Source organism: Canis lupus, chromosome 5, assembly GCF_011100685.1.
Source record: "Canis lupus familiaris isolate Mischka breed German Shepherd chromosome 5, alternate assembly UU_Cfam_GSD_1.0, whole genome shotgun sequence".
Lineage (NCBI taxonomy): Eukaryota > Metazoa > Chordata > Mammalia > Carnivora > Canidae > Canis > Canis lupus.
In genome coordinates, this window is record NC_049226.1 from 15,867,121 (window position 1) to 15,885,230 (window position 18,110).

General features: G+C 53.4%; 1 protein-coding gene across 2 annotated transcripts in view; it reads left to right on the forward strand.

Annotated features, from left to right (window-relative positions):
* The window catches only part of DSCAML1 (DS cell adhesion molecule like 1), a 344,746-nt gene continuing 326,636 nt past the window's right edge, over nucleotides 1-18,110 (forward strand). Inside the window, exons 1-3 of one of the 2 annotated variants that reach the window (XM_038536015.1) lie at nucleotides 28-184; nucleotides 16,287-16,342; nucleotides 16,522-16,604. In XM_038536015.1, the coding sequence (XP_038391943.1) occupies nucleotides 16,326-16,342; nucleotides 16,522-16,604 (100 nt within the window). In that variant the 5' untranslated portion in view covers nucleotides 28-184; nucleotides 16,287-16,325. Of the gene's footprint in view, nucleotides 185-16,286; nucleotides 16,605-18,110 lie in introns of both variants that reach the window. The other variant, XM_038536014.1, reaches the window with a different exon arrangement.

The following is an 18,110-nucleotide window of genomic DNA, read 5'->3' on the forward strand; positions in this document are numbered from 1 at the left end:
GCCGCCGAGCGCTGGGCTGAGGAGCAGAAAGAGCGGGCGCGGAGTGCGGGCGGCTGGGAGCGCGCTGAGCGGGGGAGAGGCGCTGCCGCACGGCCGGCCACAGGACCACCTCCCCGGAGAATAGGGCCTCTTTATGGCATGTGGCTGGTAACTTTCCTCCTGCTCCTGGACTCTTTACACAAAGGTGAGACCCGCGCGGGCGGCGGGGCGGCGGGGGCGGGGGCCGGGGTGCGCGCGGCGGGCGGCCAGGCGGGGTGCCCGGCGGGCTCGGGGCGCGCGGGGACCCCGCTCGGGTGGGGCGCCGGGGCGCGGCAGACCCCGGGAGAGGGGTCAGGTGAGAGTGTGCCCCGGGCCGCTCCGCCGGTCGCCGCGCGCCTGCCGCTTCGGGGCGCGCCCGCGGGGGTGGAGGTGCACGGCCCCCCCCGCCCCGGCTCCCCGGTCTCCCCGCCCCCGGCTGGGCCGCAGCTCTGCCCCGGCCCGGACCCCTCCCCCCAGCCCCTGGCCCGCTTCCTGCGGCTCGCTGGCGCCGGGACCCTGGGGTGCCCTCCGAGAGGAGGGGTCCTGGGGCCGTGGCCGTTCGCCCGGAGTCCTCGCTCCTCGGGCCTCGGACCCCGCGGCTCACTCCTCCGCCGCCGCCCTGCGCCCCTCGGCCGCCCCGGACCCCCGCGCCGCACCGCATGGCGCTCCTCCGCGCCCCGGCGGGCGGGGGAGCAGGGGCTTCCGAGGGCCGGGGTCCCTCGGCTGGCAAGTTTGCTCTCCGGACCCAGAGGTCGCCTTCCCCCAGCCCCGCCCCCCCCGGGGCCCCCTCCGGCACCAGCCACGGCTTCGCGGCGCCGCCTGGGCCACCTCGGGCAGCGCGCCCCAAGGTGCGAGACTCCGCTTCCGCGCCGCGGGGTCAGCCGGACACCGGGACCGTCTTCAGTTTGCGGGGGGCGGGGGGCGTGTCGCTCTCCCCGGAGAGAAGGCGTTGCTAGGGGTGGGTCCAGGTGTCCGGCATGTCCGGACCTGCTGCCGGGGCGCCGCGCACCTGATCCTCGAGGTAGCCGGGACCGGGGGTGGAAGGGGGCACATATTTCCGACCAGAGTCACCTGGGCGCTGAGCCGGGACCGGGCTGTCGCCGGCGTTGGGGCTTCCAGGCCGTGGCAGAGGACGTGCCCCCGGGCGCGCAGATGGCGGGAGATGAGGCGGCCGAACTCCGCGCCCTTGCGCAGCGGAGCACACACGCTCGTACCAGCTCAGCTTTACCTGTTCAGCCCTCTAACTTTTCTCCTTCGCGCCCCGGGGGCGGCTTCGCCCCCCTTTGCCCCGCCCGTGGCCCTGGCCGAGCCGCAGCCCTTGACCCCTGGGCGATGGGGGAAGGGCAATCCCGCAGAGGGGGGCGCTCGGGGAGGGGTCTAGTTTTTCTGCGTGTCGATGCCCCAGGGGTCTGGAGTCTGCAACCTGCGGGAGCTGACTGCAGCATCTCCTGGCTGGGGGTTGGGGGGGGAGGAGGGGGACCCTTATTTCATTGGTAAATACCACCGGGTTAAGGCCAGACTGAAGGCCAAGATACTGCTGGGGTTTGCAGATCAGGGGTGCGGGGCTAGAGGTGGCCTGTGAATCGTGGACAAAGTAGTTGAGTTTCTCAGACCCAATGGGGCCCACTGGGTGACACGCCAAGGCTGGTCTAGGTTGGTTAACCCCTTGTCCTCCACAGAGCACCCTCTCCTTCCACTTCAGCGGAGCAAGAAGCTGTCTCCTGTTCAAACCCCCCACCCCCCAGTCTCCCTCTCCCCAGGCTCTTCCTGCCTCCCTCCGCCCCCGCAGGCTGGCTCGGCTCGCAGCTTTAATTACATTAATATTAAAAATACATAAGGTGAGGAGCGGCAGCTTTCTCTCTCTCTCTCTCTCTCTCTCTCTCTCTCTCTCTCTCGTTCTCTCTCCGCCCCCCATCCCCTTTCCATTTTGTCAGGCGGAGAGCACAGGCCAGAGCTTCTGCACACTCCTGCCCAGCTTTGTCCTCTGCCCTGCACGCCCCACAGTCCCCCAGCAAATACCTGAAGCATGCAGCCCTACCCCTCCCACCCCCAGAAGCTGGGCATTAATAAATGAACCCCGGGCTATTTGATAGGGAGGAAGCAGATGGGGGGGGGGGGTGCTAGCAGAGAAAGGCCCAGAAGGCAACAGGACAGCCTGAGGGGCAAAACCCTTTCCAACTTGAGGCGAAAGTTGCCACCGGCCTCGGGCCTCTGGGTAAGGCTGGAGGTGCCAGGTGAGGTGGCACCTCGGTGGCCTTTTGGTCTGCAGAGTCCTGGCGGGCCCTGCCAATTCAGAGGCTCCAGCATCTGTGTTGGGCGCCAGGGCGACTCGCCAGACAGTCCTTTCTTTTCCTTCGTGCCTTAATTGGGTCTTAGGTGCCAGGCTGGTCCCCAGGGCCTGTTCCGCTTGGGGTGGCGCGGCGGCGGGGGCTGGCGAGAGGCGGCTGGGAGAAGATGGGACGCCGGGAGAGGCGGGGAAGATGGGGTTTGGTGTATTTTCTCTCTCGTTGCCAGTCACCCCCACGGCACCAAGGAAAATGTAAATGTGAATGTTCGAGCCTGTTACAGAAAACAATATCCTCTTGCAATAATTTGTACGTCCATCTGTGAGGAGCGGGAGGAGGCAGAGAGAGAGAAGAAAACAAGATGGGATAGAGCGTCCTCTGGATGGGATTAAGCAGTTATTGAATGTGTTTTAAGCTTCTGCTATTTCCATTCCTCTTGAAATACCTTTTTTTGATGAAGCCTGAGCTCAGACAGATTCCCCAGAACCGAACTGGGAAGGTGTTTTAATAATCGGTTATCGAGTCTCCAATAACTGCCTTATTATTGCCAAAACAAATCCAGGTTCGGGCAGCCAGATGAACCCCAGTGAGGCTCTCTCCGTTGTTACATCCAGCGGGCCAGCATCTGTGTTGCTTGCATTTGCATTTTTACTGTGTAAAAGAACAAGCTTCCCCGGCACTAAAATCCCTGTTTTCTAAAAGCCAAAATAATGGGTTGCATTGATTTTTTCATTTCCCACCCCAACCTCTCGGACGGGGACTCAGGGTTCTTCTCTCTTGAGGAGACTGAATTAAAAGGCTTCGTCAAGCCATTAAGAAAATCTCTAACACTCTGTTCGGTGTCTAATTAGAAGTGTGTGGGGCGGGGGGAGGCAGTGGGGGAATGTGTTTTGAAGATCTTGAAATGGCAGACACTACTTTGGGGAAGCAGGTGAAGGACCGGTGAGCCCGGGGAGGGGGTAGCTGGGCAGAGGGGCCCCTGTTGCTAGAATACCGCGGGGGAGAATGGAGTTGCCATCATGCCCGGCAAACCTTTGAGAGGCTTCGTATTTCTGGGCATCAAAGTCGCTGCCTTTAATATATCTCTGCGGCAGAATGGGGAGGCTCAATTAGAAACGAAAAGCAAGTAAGCGGTTGACCCAAAGGCAGCGCTTAAGTTGAACAGATCCCAGGAGACTGGCTGGAGAGGCTTGTTTTTCTTAGATTGAGGAACGGGGAGGGGGTGGCCAAGCGAATGGGCGTGTGGCCCAGCAGTGCTTTGCCAAACAAGCAAGCCCCCAAGCGAGCAGACTGGAAGCCCCCAGACCCAGGCTGGGAGGCTGCCGAGAACACCTCTTGGACTGTAGGCCTTTGATTGGGGGGCGGGGTGCAGACCTCAAGCCCCAGTTAACTGTCTCCATGTCTTCAGGAACTCCACCCTTGTCACTTGCTTACTCCCCTACTCAGCCTGGTGAAGGTGGATTTTATTTGTGGATGAATTGAAGGGGAGGTTGACGTTCAGAGAGCTTGTTTTTTTTTTTTTTTTTTTCTTCAGGGGTAGAGATACCAGGCTGAGAGATTTTTCCCTCCCACATGATCTTGGAAGAGGTGTTTCTTGGAGACATTTGAAGCAGTCCAGAGGAAGAGCCCTCAGCTCCCAAAGTGCTTTCTCAGCCCCTATCCCAGTAGATTTAGCCAGGACCCAGGTGCCTGAATGGGGTGAGCCACAGGCAGCAAAGATGGCAGGGTGCCAGGAACCCAAGGGCAGGCCTGAGATTTGCATATGATTTGCATACAGATTTGCATGCTGACCTAGCCAGGCCAAGAGCCTCGCCCTCTCTGTGTGAGTAGCCTCTTGATCTCAGCCTCAGTAGCAGCGCTTCACTTTTTCCTGGTGTGGCATGGGGGTGGGGCAGGAGTGGGAAGAAGGACTGGTGTGTTTGGTAGGGCTTCCCTCTTGCCTCTGAGTTTGAGGCCTACAGGGGCTCAGCACTGAGCCCACCTGGTAAGGCAGCCCTGGAGCTTGCTACTGGGATAAGATGAGAGGTGATGCACAGAGGCACCCTAAGGCCGACCAAGCTTGGGGTGTGGGTTGTCCCTCTTGTGCTGCAGGAAGAAGAGGGTGAAGAGGGTGGGCATACCTGCTATGAGAATCGAGGGCTAGGTTTCTGGTAAATGTACCCTTAGAATGGAGGAAGCTGGATGTGTAGGGCTGGGAACGGTCGTGGGAGAAGCAGCAACTGATGGGAAGAGGTATGATGGGAGCCAAAACGCTCTCTCACCCTCCTGGTTTGTGGACTTCCAGCTTTGGAGGGGATTGTGGTTTCCGAGAGATTAGGGGAAGGGTTCTGGGAAGGGGAAGGGCCCCTATTCTAACAGTGTTAAGGCAGCTTTAGTGGAACGACAGGCACGGGGCCACAGAGGGAAGTTCTGAGGCAAGAGTCTGGAGTCATGCTCAAGGAGCAAACATCCAGGGCAGCTGGAGTGCTCCTTCCCAGGGAGCCAGCTGGGAGGCCCTGCAGTGGGAATGTGGCTTCGGATGGTTTTGTCTGCATTTCCGGGGCAGGAACAAATCCTGCCCTGGCAGGTGCAGCTCTGAGGCCTCCCAGAGTTTTTTTCTGCCTATCCGGGAAGGCCCTGGTTCACTCAGGGCCCACAGAGTTTTCTGAAGGAGGTGGTATAGAGCCCTAGAGCATTGGGTGGAGCCTGGGGAATGGCTGCAGGTAGAGAGGGGAGGACCAGCAGGCAGAGCTTCAAGCACCTCCATCCCCAAGTCTTTCAATTGGAGCATTTTATATATTGGAGTTGTAAGGAAAAATAAAAAAAAATTGCAGCCTGCTGGTGTGGTGGAAATTTGGAGTCAAAGTGAACCCTTCATTTATACCCTGGCTCTGCACTTACTAAATATGTGACTTTTGGTCTCTCTGAGCCTCTCTCCAGCTATTAATTGGGGTTAAAGGCAACCATACACGTAAAGTAGCCAGAGAGCAGCTGGTACTCAATAAATACTAGATGTCTTCTTTTTTTCTGCACTGCTCCCACCTTCCTCCTCCTGCCCATACCTCAGAATAGATCACTGGGTCCTGTCCTGAGTTGTTGAATCAATCAGCTGCAGTTTTGGCCCAGCCAGCTGGCTTAGACTTGTAACTGTAAGAAAGACTGTGTGCTGACCAGGGCGGGGACATTGCTGCTTCCTTTTGTCACCTAGCTCAGTGGCCTGCAGGACCCATCCTCAATGAGACAGCTGAGGCCATGCAGGCACGTCCTTGGGGAGCCCAGCCCACTCCCTTTCCCCAGCCACAGCTAGGCCACCAGTGGAAAAGAGATGAGGGCAGAGGTTGGCTGTGGACTTGGACTTGAGGATGAGGGAAAGGCCAGTTGCACGTCTGCCAAAGGAAGGCCAGTTGGTTGTTAAATCTCCATAATAGTTGGCCAGAGTAAGGACTATCCTGGATTTAATACCATAAAGCCTATGTGTAGGGTCTACACAGGATGAGCCCCTGTGTCTTATAGCTGGATAGATATCTGTGTCCCTCCCTGCTGGGATGAGCCTTGCTGTTTTGCAGGTAGTTTTGTGTGTAGAGAATACCCCTGACCTTGGGGTGTTGGTCCCATGACCTTGGGGGTCCCTGGACCACTTCTCCCTAAATGACCCAGTCAGCCACAGGGAAGCAGCATATGATCAAGAGGTCAGGTGCTGCCCATGGCAGGTTGTGGCCTGTGGGTTCCATGAGGGTAGGGCTGGCTGGGGGCACAACAGCCTGTGTGCCCTGTTTAACAGATGTTTGTCCAGGGCTGCTTTAGCGTGAACAGCATTAGCCTTGGGTACCACCCCTGCCACCCAGCTGCTACTCCCTCCCCTCATCTGTTCAGCCCCACTTCCCCATGCCCTTGGTCTCCCTGATGCTCACATTGACAGCTTCCAAGGTCACCACCATCTTCATTAAGAACAGGGTTATTCAAATGCTGGTTGCATATCCATTACACTGGTGTGTGTATGTGTATGTGTTGGAAAGAACATTGTCCGTGAACCTAGATGACAAAGCTCGGCCTAATTTAGGCAAATGACCTAATAGTTCACATGCCTCTATTTTGTAATCTGTAAAATAGGGAAAATAACAGTGCCCTGACTGTTCCCCAGGGCACCTATTACTATGTGTGCACATGAAGGACGAGGGGCATATCCTTGTATATCATGTGACAAAGCTTTGTAAATCAACCGGGGCAACATGTAAACGCACACATGTAAAAACCACAGTAAACCACTTTTAGCCTTATAAATCCTTTGCTGAAATGTGAGGTATAATTACTGTCACTTCATCATACAGGAACAACGAAGGTCTCCCAGCTGTGTGTGGCTGTCTCCCCACTCCTTGGGCCCCCCACATATGGAGAATTTTCCTAGCAACATGGGGAACAGCTGACAAGGCACAGCCAGGCTGGCAATAGTCTTTCTTGGAGCAGACTTGCCAGTTGCCCCCATTGGGTGTGGGAAGAGCCTACCTCTGCTCCCACTCCAGGTCCTTAGATGCAGATTTATTCCATAGTCCTCTGGACACACTTCTGCAAGGGTGATGCTCACTGCTGGGAATCCACAGTCCTTTGTGGAAAGAGCAGAAGGCATAGAGTCCTACCTTGGGTGACCTCATTTGAGGTGACAGCCGTTACTGGAAGCCAGGTCCTGAGAATGCAGCTGAGTCAAAGCCACCTTGCTTCTGGGATGGCCTCCAGAGCCATGGGGTCTATGGGTCTCAGGTCTAAGGACCTGCTTTGGGGGTGTGTGAGAGAGATCAGATGACTGCCATGGGCAAAAGTCTTCCAGGTTGGAAGGCCATTTGAGGACACAGAATCCATCCCCTAACCAGATGCTCCAGTACTTGTAGCCACAGCAAATACCTTTCTCTGAAGGCAGCCCATTCTGGCCACACAGTTCTATTACAGAGCTCATCTTTAGAATCCGCCAAGTGGTCTGGGTCTTGTACCTTCTGTTCACTGGCCCTGGTTTTGCCTTTTTAAACCACAGGGGTATAGGTGAAGCCCTTTTCCCTTTGACAACCCTTCGACCATTTGCAGACAGATGGCTGCCCACCGGAGGCCTCTCTTGCAGGCATCCAGCACCCCTGATTCCTCTAAGGCTCCCTCATCAATGTCTTGTCATTTCTCCATGAGGCCCCTCCATCCTGGGTTGCTGGGCTCTGTAGGTGGGCGGGCCAGAATTGAAAGAATAGTAGAGAACAGGGGTCTAGTCCCAAACAGGACACTGGGTAGCTCGCTGTGTACCTGGGATGAGTTACTCTGCCCTTCTAGGCCTCATACTCCCCATCTGTAAATGAAGGAGATTGGACAAAATAATCTCTTAAATCCCTCAAGCGTTAGCAATCTAAATCTAGGAATCTCTAGAGACAACTGTGCTGTCTGAGCCGACTCCCTAGAAAGACCTTCTGGCCATAAGGGGCCTTCCCTTCCCAGGGCGTGTCTACAAGGGGCTGGGAGATTAGAGAGTCTGTTTGACAGTCAGCTGTTGGCTCATAACTCCTGGAGCCTGTGGTGAGGGGCCTTGTTGGTTGAAGAATAACTGATCTTTACTGGGTCATACAGATTTCTGGTTGCTAGTGATAGGGGCTATGTTTGTGCTGAGAATCTTTAAAAACCAAAACCCAAACCCTATGTTTCTGATGGGGAAGTGGAGGACTCGGGCGCTTGAAGCAGCAGCACTGCTCCTTGAGGTAGGACTGCTTCCCTAGGGAGATTTGGAGATGGAGATTTTGTGGTTCTCTCCAGGACTAGGGTAAGGCTGCTGGCATTTAGTTGTGGGGGTGGGGGATGTACTGGGGATGAAAGGTTGGAAGCCTGGGGCAGTCCCAAGTAAATAAGAAAAACCATACCCCAAATGGCTCTCCTTCATCAGAAACCCCCCTCGTGGTATGTGTGCACCCTGGAGGCCGTCTGAGTCTAGAATGTAGTGTGCCCTTTGAGAAATGTAGCCCAGAGGGCGGGAGGCCTGGGCTTGACATGCACCTCTGCCACTGCTAGCTGTGTGAACCTAGGAGACTCCTTGACCTAACAGCTTGTTTCTTTTTTTTTTCTTTTCTTGCTTCCCTTTTTTTTTTTTTTTTTTTAGTTTCAGAGGTAGAATTTAGTGATCATCAGTTGCATATAACACCCAGCGCTCATTCCATCAACTAACATCCCATTTTGCTATCTATAAAATGGGGTCTTGTGCAGTAGCTACATTGGGGGTTGTTGTAGGGCTTAAACTGTTCATAATGCAAGGAAAGGGCTGCTCACAGTGCCTGGCACAAAATAAATGCCAAAAAGAAATGGAGATGGTGAAGGTTAGCGGTAGAGCAGGTGTGCTAGGTTTGCGGGGAAGCCACAGACAGAAGGCATGAGACTTGGTCTTGGCTGCTCCATCTTGTTGCAGGGCAAGTACCAACTCCGATTGCCTGGAGATGCTCTGACACTGTCTGGGGAGACTTGCTCTTCTCCTCCCCAGGGTGTAGACTTAGACTGTCTCAAAGGGGCGAATGCACAAGAAGCAGGTTCTCTGACAAAGGAGCCAGACCCTGTCTCATGGGTCCTGACCCAGGTTTTGGATGGACGAGGTGGTTGAGCTGAGGTCCCACTGATTGATCTCTGGACCCAGTTTTTCCAGCTGTGGGATAAGAACAATCAGAGTGAGGGCAAATAATATATCTTGTATGAAAACCTTTGTGTGCAAATGCAGTGCAGTAATGAACCTGGCAAATTAACCCAAAAAACTCACCAGGCCACATCTGCATTAAAAAAAAAAAGAAAAGAAAAAAAACTCTGTGTGAGGCCTGGGGGCAGCAGCATGTGGCTATTGCAATGCTTTGTTGTTATTGATCACACCACTATTATTTTATTAACTCGATTACCAAATTAAGTTAATTAAGTGGTGCTACGGTCCCCATCAGCCAAGCCCATGGAAATTGGCTGTTGTTGGAAAAGGTGATTTTGAAGGCCAGTGTGGCAAATCTACTTTTCTCTGGGGTGTGTTACTCTGACTTGTAGGCAGACAACCACCCGCTTCAGAAATAGTTTCCCGGCCCTCTGACAGATTTGAGTGTACTGTTAGGGAAGGATCTGCATTTTTAACCGGTCCTCCAGCTGATTATACAGAATAACATCCAAGAACTGCCTTAAGTAATTGTTGTAGTTGAGAGGTGAGTATTTTTTGTGGGTTATTTACTCCACAAATACCCCTTGCCTGTTACGATGAATACTCCTAACAATAGCAACAAATACTTCTGTGCTGCTAGGCACTTGTGGTTACCACCAACTGTCCTTTATATGAACGTATCCAACCTAACAACCTTTGACGTCACTCCCCTCTTATGGATGGAGAAACTAAGGCACACAGGTGAGGCTATCTTGCCTGAGGTTCCATTGCTTGTGAGTGACAGAAGCAGGGATTCAAACCTGGGGATCCTGGCCCCAGAGTCTGGGCCTTGAACCACTCTGCGAATTGCCCAGCGAGGCCCAGGGGACAGAGTGGTGACCAGGACAGGGAGCTCACACAGCCCTCCAGGGGAGCCCTGCCCACTGCTCCTGCTGCCCTGGGGACCTACTTGCTGTGCCCCGGCATGGGGACCCCTTGCCAGCTCTTGCCCATCTCTGAGGGTAGGGCAGGTTGCAGGTCTAGCACTGACCAGTTGCTCCTGGTTGAAAAGTCCAGTGAATGAGATGAGTAAATATTGTAAAGGAAGAGAACAAAATGACTCACTTCTCCCAGTGGAGGTGGCGAGGTGTTAATATTTCAGTTCCCTTGGGTTGTCATTTATGATGACTGGGGACGATGACATGGGGATAATTCAGTGCCCACCCAGGAGGAGGCCTCAGTTGGCCGGACAGCCCCTCAGCCCAGCCCGGGGGGGGGGCGTGGGGGCCCACGGGTGTCAAATACACGGGGTGTCGGGTTTCCTTTGCCAAACTAATCCGGATGGCCAGACGGGCAGGAGGGCCAGCGAGCGAGTTGACGTGATGGATATTTAGGTTTCAGTGGTGACCCTGGGGGCAGCCCAAATGCCTGGGGGCGATTTCTGGTTTAAAAATATTGCGCTGCTATTTCTACGCTTCTAATCTCCCAGCGATTTGGAGCCTGTTTCCTGAAACACGGCATCGGGGTGGTGCTCCACGTTAAACGGCAGAGAAGATTAAATGGGTTTAAGTCTGGGCGACTGTCACATCACATCCAAGCCCATAACTTCCATTTTCTATTAAAAATCCATTTCCCCCTTTGACCAGAAGAAGCTTTGCTGTTGATCTGAATGTCTCTCTCTTTATTTATGAAGTGTTCCCCCCTCCTCTCCTTCTCTGTAAATATGCCTGCTTCTGTCTGCAGAGGGAAGAAAGGGCTGGGGCTGGGGTAGGGGGAGCGGCTGCGATTTGAGGGGAAGTAGGAGTTTCTGTGTGAGGACATGCTTTCCAAACTGGCACTTCCAGAGAAGTGGTGGTGGGCGGAGGGGTGGGGGCCCCAAACTTTGAACTCTTCAGCGTTGCGACTCGGGCTTGGGATCACACAGACCTTGACCAAGTGTTGGCTGTGCCTCCACTTACCTAGCTGTACCATCTCCCTGTGAGCCTCCTCTTCCTCACTGGTAAAATGAGCCTAACAGGGCCACTTTGCACGTTTGTGTGAGGATTCAGTGAGAGAATGCCCTGGAAGCCTGCAAGCAAGGCCCGTGCCAGGCACACAGCAGGTGCTCAATCAGTGTTACTCTCCCCTCTGTTGAGAGCTTGTACCATTAGCTAAACCACTATTTTTTCAGGGAAATAAATGTAAGGTCAACATGAAGTTAGACACAGGGCTACAAGAACTTGGGAGAACTCAGGCACCAAGCCTGCAAACCTCCGCATTGCCTTCCACCACTGAAGGGCCAATATGCCAATCCAGCTGTTTCTGCCTCTTCTCCCCAAGCCCGGCCAGTGCTCCTGCCTGGAAGGTTCCTGCAGGGTCCCCCAGACGTGCTGTGCCCATGGCTGCCACAGAGGCATTGTTCAGGCTGGCCTCTCTGTGGGAAGGCCTTTGTTTAGATCATCCTTTGAGGCTCACCTGGAGCCCTCAACCCCAAAGCTGTTCCCTGGTCACTAAGTCACTAACATGTCCCCTCAGGGATACTTTCCATGCACACTGCCCTGGACTCTGGATTAACCCTTTCCTGTTCTCCATCTCCTTTATACGCTCCTGGAAGGTGGCACCTTTCTTCCTTGTCTCTAGTGTCTCCCACCCATGGGTGCAGTTCTGCTGAGCATGTGGTCAGTGCTCTGTAAATAGCTCCTGAAAGAACAGGACTTTCCTGATCCCCGGGTCAGGAGGGACCTGGGGAAGGAGAGCCTTGTAGGGTGCAGGAGTCAGCTCAGAGGAAGTAGGGGTGGAGAGGGTCTTGAATTCTGCAGGGTTGCTGAGTGGTGCTGTGCCCTGGTCACCCTTTGTAGTAACTGGAGGCACCCTGGACCCCTCAGGGGTCACTGGGATGTGAATAGCAGTCTTGTCCCTCCTATTCATCCTCTTTATGGGGAACCAAGTACTTCCACGTTCTCTTTTCCCTGCTCTGCAGTCTCAGGGGGGCAGGTAAGATGGTGCAGTGAGTGAGGACACTGAGACTCAGAAAGGCTAGTGGCTTGCCTGAGGTCACACAGCAGGTCTGGGGTGAGCCCCAGGAGGGAAGGCAGCTCCTTAGACTCCTACGAGGGCTTTATTATACCACACTTCTGTGCTCCCCTTAAAGCTTTCTTTTTTTTTTTTTTTTAAAGATTTTATTTATTTATTCATGAGAGACACAGAGAGAAAGAGGCAGAAACACAGGCAGAGGGAGAAGCAGGCTCCATGCAGGGAGCCTGACATGGGATTCAATCCCAGGTCTCCAGGATCATGCCCTGGGCTGAAAGCAGCGCTAAACCACTGAGCCACCTGAGCTTCCCCCCTTAAAGCTTTCTGAGGCTTTGTCCCTGCTCCAAAGATTCGAACGGGGGCCTGAGAAGGAGGGAAAGCCCCCACCATAGAGGTCTTGCCAGACTTCCTGAGGTTGGAATGAGGCCCTTGCTACTCCTTCTTTTATGGTTGGGTGACTGAACGTACCCATTGCTGCTGTGGCCACTCACTGGTACCCTTGTGCCGACTTCATCTTGGCATGAAGCAGAGATTTGAGATTCCTGGTGGTCAGTGCCTCAGTTTCCCCTTTATAGATTTGCTCACTCCTTTCTCTTGGCAGGTGGGGTGAGGCTAAATTAATGTTTATTAGAGGGTTTCTGCATTCTGGGCTGACAGGTGCCTTGTGATGGTAAAGTATGAGCCTGATGTAAGTGCAAAATGCTATTGTTTTACACCTGAGGGTGATGTTTCATAATGGCAATGCACTGTCAGAGCCGTAAGCAGAAATGAATGGTTTGTCTCATCCTCCCCAGCTCCCCCAGACTCAGAAGACAGCAGCTTACATCCCGGGGTGGGAGAAATATGAGGCTACTCACCTTTTGCTATAAATCTGCCGTTTCATCAGCCCTGACAGGTGGCTGGACAATCCCAGTCAATTCATCAATTAAATCTACCCATTTGTAGTTGCTGAGAACCCTGTGTCCTTGGCTCTGGAAGGATCCAAGGCTCAGAGTGCAGGAAGGCTGCTATCACCCCGGGCTGGTGCTCCTGGCGGGAGAGGAGGAGGCCCTGGGAAGGGGTAGTCTCGCAGTGGGGACGTAGCATGGATTTCCAGCCAGGAGAGAGGGAGACTAGGACAGAGTGTTTGGGGTGGGGTTGCGATGGAAGGAAGGATGCGGAGGGGTACCTCGTCCAGAAAACCAGATTTTGTGGTTTGTCCTCAGCGTGGTTCACACAAGAGAGCAGCTCTGTCTCTGGGCCCTGAAGTCAGGCAACATTGGGTTCTGGTCCCAGCTCCGGCACTCACACTTTGGAGAAGTTAGTTAACTTTGAGTCTTCATTTTCTTATCTGTGAGATCAAAATAACAATAAAACCATCTGCTAGGGAGTCATGAAGATTAAGTGAGGTAATATCTTTTTGTGTGTGTGAGATAATACCTATAGTGGGTCTAGGTCCGAGCCTGGACTACAGTTAAGCGTGAAAGTCGTGGTGGCTGTTCTGGTTGCTGCTGGTATTATTATTACGGAGGGCTACATCATCAATAATTTCTTACCCTGTTCTTGAATCAGATAATTCCTGAATTCCTCTTTGTCAGGAATCTTTCTCAGCTTCCCAAGTCCATTTGTCAGGCACAATGTAGAATCTTTCTGTACCTTGATGGATTTTGGCTCCCCCAATCCATAAAGCTGCCATGGAGAGGGTGTCTGATTAACTGGGTTGTCTCAGGAAGCATCCAGAACCCCAGAGTGATGTCCCTGCTCCCACAGGCTAAGCATTGTCTGAAAGTTTGAGTTCATCAGGGTCCCCTCCCACGAAGAGTATGTGTGCGCCTGCAGGTGTGCAGGTACATTAATCCTGTACTTGGCCATTTAAATACAGATGTTGGTGGCCAGGCGGTGTTTTTATTGCAATGGTTACCATCTTCTAATTGTTCAGAAGTCAGACTCTGGGCTCAGATTGCCTGCGTCTGCATCTCAGAGCCCTCACTCATGGGCTGTGTGGTCTCAGATATGTTGCTTTGATCTTTCAGTGCCTCACTTCTCGCGTCTGTAGGCTGGAATGCTAGTAGTACCTGCCACGTAGGGTTGTTGGAAGGTTAAAAGAAGTCATATAAGTAAGCCTACAACAGTGCCTGACACATAGAAGATGCTTCTCAAATGTTTGTTGAATGAATCTCAATAAGGAAATTTCACAGAAGGTGAGTAGGCCCATGGAAAGGGAGCCTGGAAAATTTGGGTCTTAAGAGAAGCCTTCCTAAGCCTTCTTTGCTGACCCATGAAAGGCCGTGATTTCACGATCTTGGAGAATACTCTAGTCACTGTGAGTCAGGCATGTTTCTGGGCTTCTGAGGGACCCCTCAGAAGATGGGCCAGTTTCTTCCTCCTCAGAGCAGCCTTGCACCACCACCAATGCTGGGGCCATCACAAGAGGAGGCAGTGTGAGGAGGAGGATGGAAAGGTGATACCGCTGCCTGTCGGAGAGCCTTTCAGCCGCCAAGGGTGCTGTGCTTGGTGGGGACAGCAAATGCATTTGCTGCCGGGAGGATGCCCCTGACACCCCAGCAAGGAGCCCATGAATGTGTTTTCCAGCACTGTTGCTAATGGCTTCATCATGGCTTTTTATGAGATGATGTGAATTGCTCTGACCAATGAGGCTTAATGGCCTCCCTCAACGAGCTGCCCAGTATATTCTCCCTGGAGGCTCCGCTCAGAGTTAAGCCAAGAATATTAATACAGTCCGGATGCAGGCCCTCCTCCTTCTCATAAAGTTGTGGAAATTGAGGTCAAGTTAGGTCCCCTGCAACGTTCTTTAAATAAGCAGTAGAGTGGTTTGTTTGCTCCTTGATCTTCCTGGTGGGGAGGGAGGGGCCTCCAGCAGGAGACCTGGGACTGGGCCCCTCTCTTCTCCTGCCTCGGCCCCCCTTGTTCAGAGGTGGCCCTTAGCAGGGAGGGCGGGCCAGATTCCACCATTCAGGGCTGCGTCCCGTTGGGCAGGAGACACTGAGGCCACGTGCTGGTGTGAGGGGTACAGCCAGCTGTGCTCCCAGTCAGGTGGCCCTGCCCCAGGCAGTCAGGCAGCTGCCCTCCTGAGCCTGTTCTCCCGGGGGACAGAGCGCTACAGTGGGACCGGGCCAGAGATGCGTGAGGTCTTTGCAGCCCTGTCCATCTACCCCCCGCGTCTCGCAAGTGAAGGAGCGGAGGCCCAGGGAGGGCAAGGGTCACCACAGTCAGTGTCAGCACCAGGTTAAGAACCTGGGTGGGTCTCTAGCTTCCTGACCTAGATCTTATCCACCCACAGTACTGCTGGCCCTTGGCCTCGAGAGGTGGAAGACTGCTCTCAGGGTCTCCTGCAGTTTTCTTTGCTCCAGGCGAGCATTCTCCTTCTCCATTCACCCTGCACCTTTCACCTATGGTATGATAGAGAGTGCATGAAGATCCTTATGGGGAGTGATGGGTCAAATTTCAATTCTGTTGCTTCTTAGCTGTGTGATGTCTGGCAAGTCACATTACTATTCTCAGCCTATAAGAGGGAATGATTAGGGCACCTGGGTGGCTGAGTGGTTGAGCGTTTGGCTCAGGTCCTGGGATCAAGTCCTGCAATAGGCTCCCCGAGGGGAGCCTGCTTCTGTCTCTGCCTATGTCTCTGCCTCTCTCTCTGTCTCTCTCATGAATAAATAAATAAAATCTTTAAAAAAAAAATTAAGAAGGGCAGCCCGGGTGGCTCAGTGGTTTAGTGCTGCCTTCAGCTCAAGGCCTGATCCTGGGGACCCGGGATGGAGTCCCATGTTGGGCTCCCTGCATGGAGCTTGCTTCTCCCTCTGCCAGTGTCTCTGCCTCTTTCTCTGTGTGTGTGTGTCTCATGAATAAATAAATAAAATATTTTAAAAAAATTAAGAAAAGGGAATGATTAAAAAACAAAAGAGGCGATTGATGCCAGGCCCTCTCAGGATTGTGCAGATAGATGCATGGAGGTTATGGGCATGTACTTGCTTGCCGTATAGTAGGTGCCCAAGAAATATTTATGACCTAAGCAGTATTAGCATCTCTCCTAATGTCAACAGTGGGTGCCAATAGTGGATCATGGCTTCAGACCCTTCAGCCTAGCAGAGTGATGGCCAACCTCTTCTCCGTGGGCTTCGCTTGGCCTGGAAAGTGAGATGTTATAACTTTTGCCATTTGTGGGCTAGGCTGGAAACTCGTGGGAGGGGGCAGGAACTGTCTCACATCTCTCCTTGCCGGTGCCTAGGGTATAGTCAGCGCTCAGTAAGTGCTTCCTGGGTGACTGGCCTTTGAACCATGAATGAGGATGGGGCACACACGCCTCTGGGTGGTGGGAGGTGAGTATGGGACCGTGGCTGATCCAACCTCTCCTCTCACCTTCCCCACAGCTCGCCCTGAAGATGTTGGCACCAGCCTCTACTTTGTAAATGACTCCTTGCAGCAGGTGACCTTTTCCAGCTCCGTGGGGGTGGTGGTGCCCTGCCCGGCCGCGGGCTCCCCCAGCGCGGCCCTTCGATGGTACCTGGCCACGGGGGACGACATATACGACGTGCCACACATCCGGCACGTCCACGCCAACGGGACGCTGCAGCTCTACCCCTTCTCCCCCTCCGCCTTCAATAGCTTTATCCACGACAATGACTACTTCTGCACCGCGGAGAATGCGGCCGGCAAGATCCGGAGCCCCAACATCCGCGTCAAAGCAGGTAAGGCGCCAGCCACCTGCTTCCTGCTGGGGAGCTCTGTCTTAAGGGCAGTAGTGATGGGGAGCAGCTACAGCCCCTCGTTCTGAAGACACATGTGTGCCCTGCTCGGGGGGTGGGGGTGGGTGCGTGGAAGGAGTCCCTCTCTCAAGGGAAGTTTTCTAGTTCTTTGGAATCCTAGCTCCCTGCTTACTGTGTGTCCTTAGGCAAAGAGAACACTTCTCTGAGCCTGCATCTTCTCCTCTGCGAAGCTGATGCCGGTACCTGCCCCGATCATCACTCCCTGGGCTGGTTAACTGAGATAGCGCTCATGTAGATCACGTGGTTGCTTCAGTGCTCGGTTCTTGGAAAACACCCAGCAAGATCCTTTCTTTTCAAAACCCCTTTATTGAAATAGCTAAAGAAAAGTGCACATAAGTAGATAGCTTGGTGAATTTTCACCAACTTTAATATCGAGATCAAGATACACAATATCAGCACCCCAGAAGCCCCCCTCATGCTCTGTCACCACTCCCCTGGGGGAAACCATTGTCCCGACTTCTAACAATACAGGTGTTTGCCTATTTTTGTACTTTATATAAATGGAGTCCTACAGTATGTATTCTGTTGAATCCTTTGCTCACTATTATGTTTGTGGGATTTATCCCTGCTGCTGTGCGTCATTGAATGGGGTTGTTCATTGTCATGGCTGTGTAGTTGTTCTGTTGTTCGACTTTACCATGTTTATTTATCCATTCTGTTGATGGATCTTTGAATATACTATATCTCATGGGAACTGGCATTTAGGTAAAATTCCTAAAGGAAGATTTTAGCGGTGAAGGACATTGGTCTTTGGAAGGGTCGGTGGAGGCAAGGAAGTAAGGAGTTTTCAGCTGTTGTCTTTAAAGAAAATAGAGAATCTCATTTCTCAGGGTTGGGTCAGGAGGCGAGGGATTGGCTTAGATCAGCTCCTCTTAATTAGGATGTCGTGAGACACTGGTGTGTATGATCAGTTGTAAGGTGTGCCTTAAAGAGTAAGAGAACCCTGAAGTTTGGGGAATGGTCCTCTTAGAAGGGCTTTTTGGGTGGGAGAGGACAGGTGGTGTGTTAGTTAGCCCACCGTGATGACACCAGGCTTGGGTGCGCCATCTTTACTGGTGGATGTATGGGGCAGAGAAGAGGAGGTGCCAGGGAAGGCCTCCCAACCTGCCTGCCTAGGAACAGATCCTGCAAGTTCTGTCACTTCCAGGGTCCTTCTGCTTCAGGAGTGTCTCTCATAGTCCAAGGTTCCAAGTAGCTAGGAATGGGTATATAGAGAGGGTGAAGTTTGGGTGGGCACTCTTAATTAAAGAGCTGGTCTTCATCCTATTGGCTTGCTTGGGGATAGATGTGAGCCCTTAGAACCCAGAACCGTGCTCAGGGCATCCATCCTGGGGCTCCCCATGGGACTACTTTTCAGGAGTCGGTCCTCTGCACTGTTCCCATGACACCACCAGGTGCTGGGGTGGGAGCCCTGAGGCCAGGGTTTGG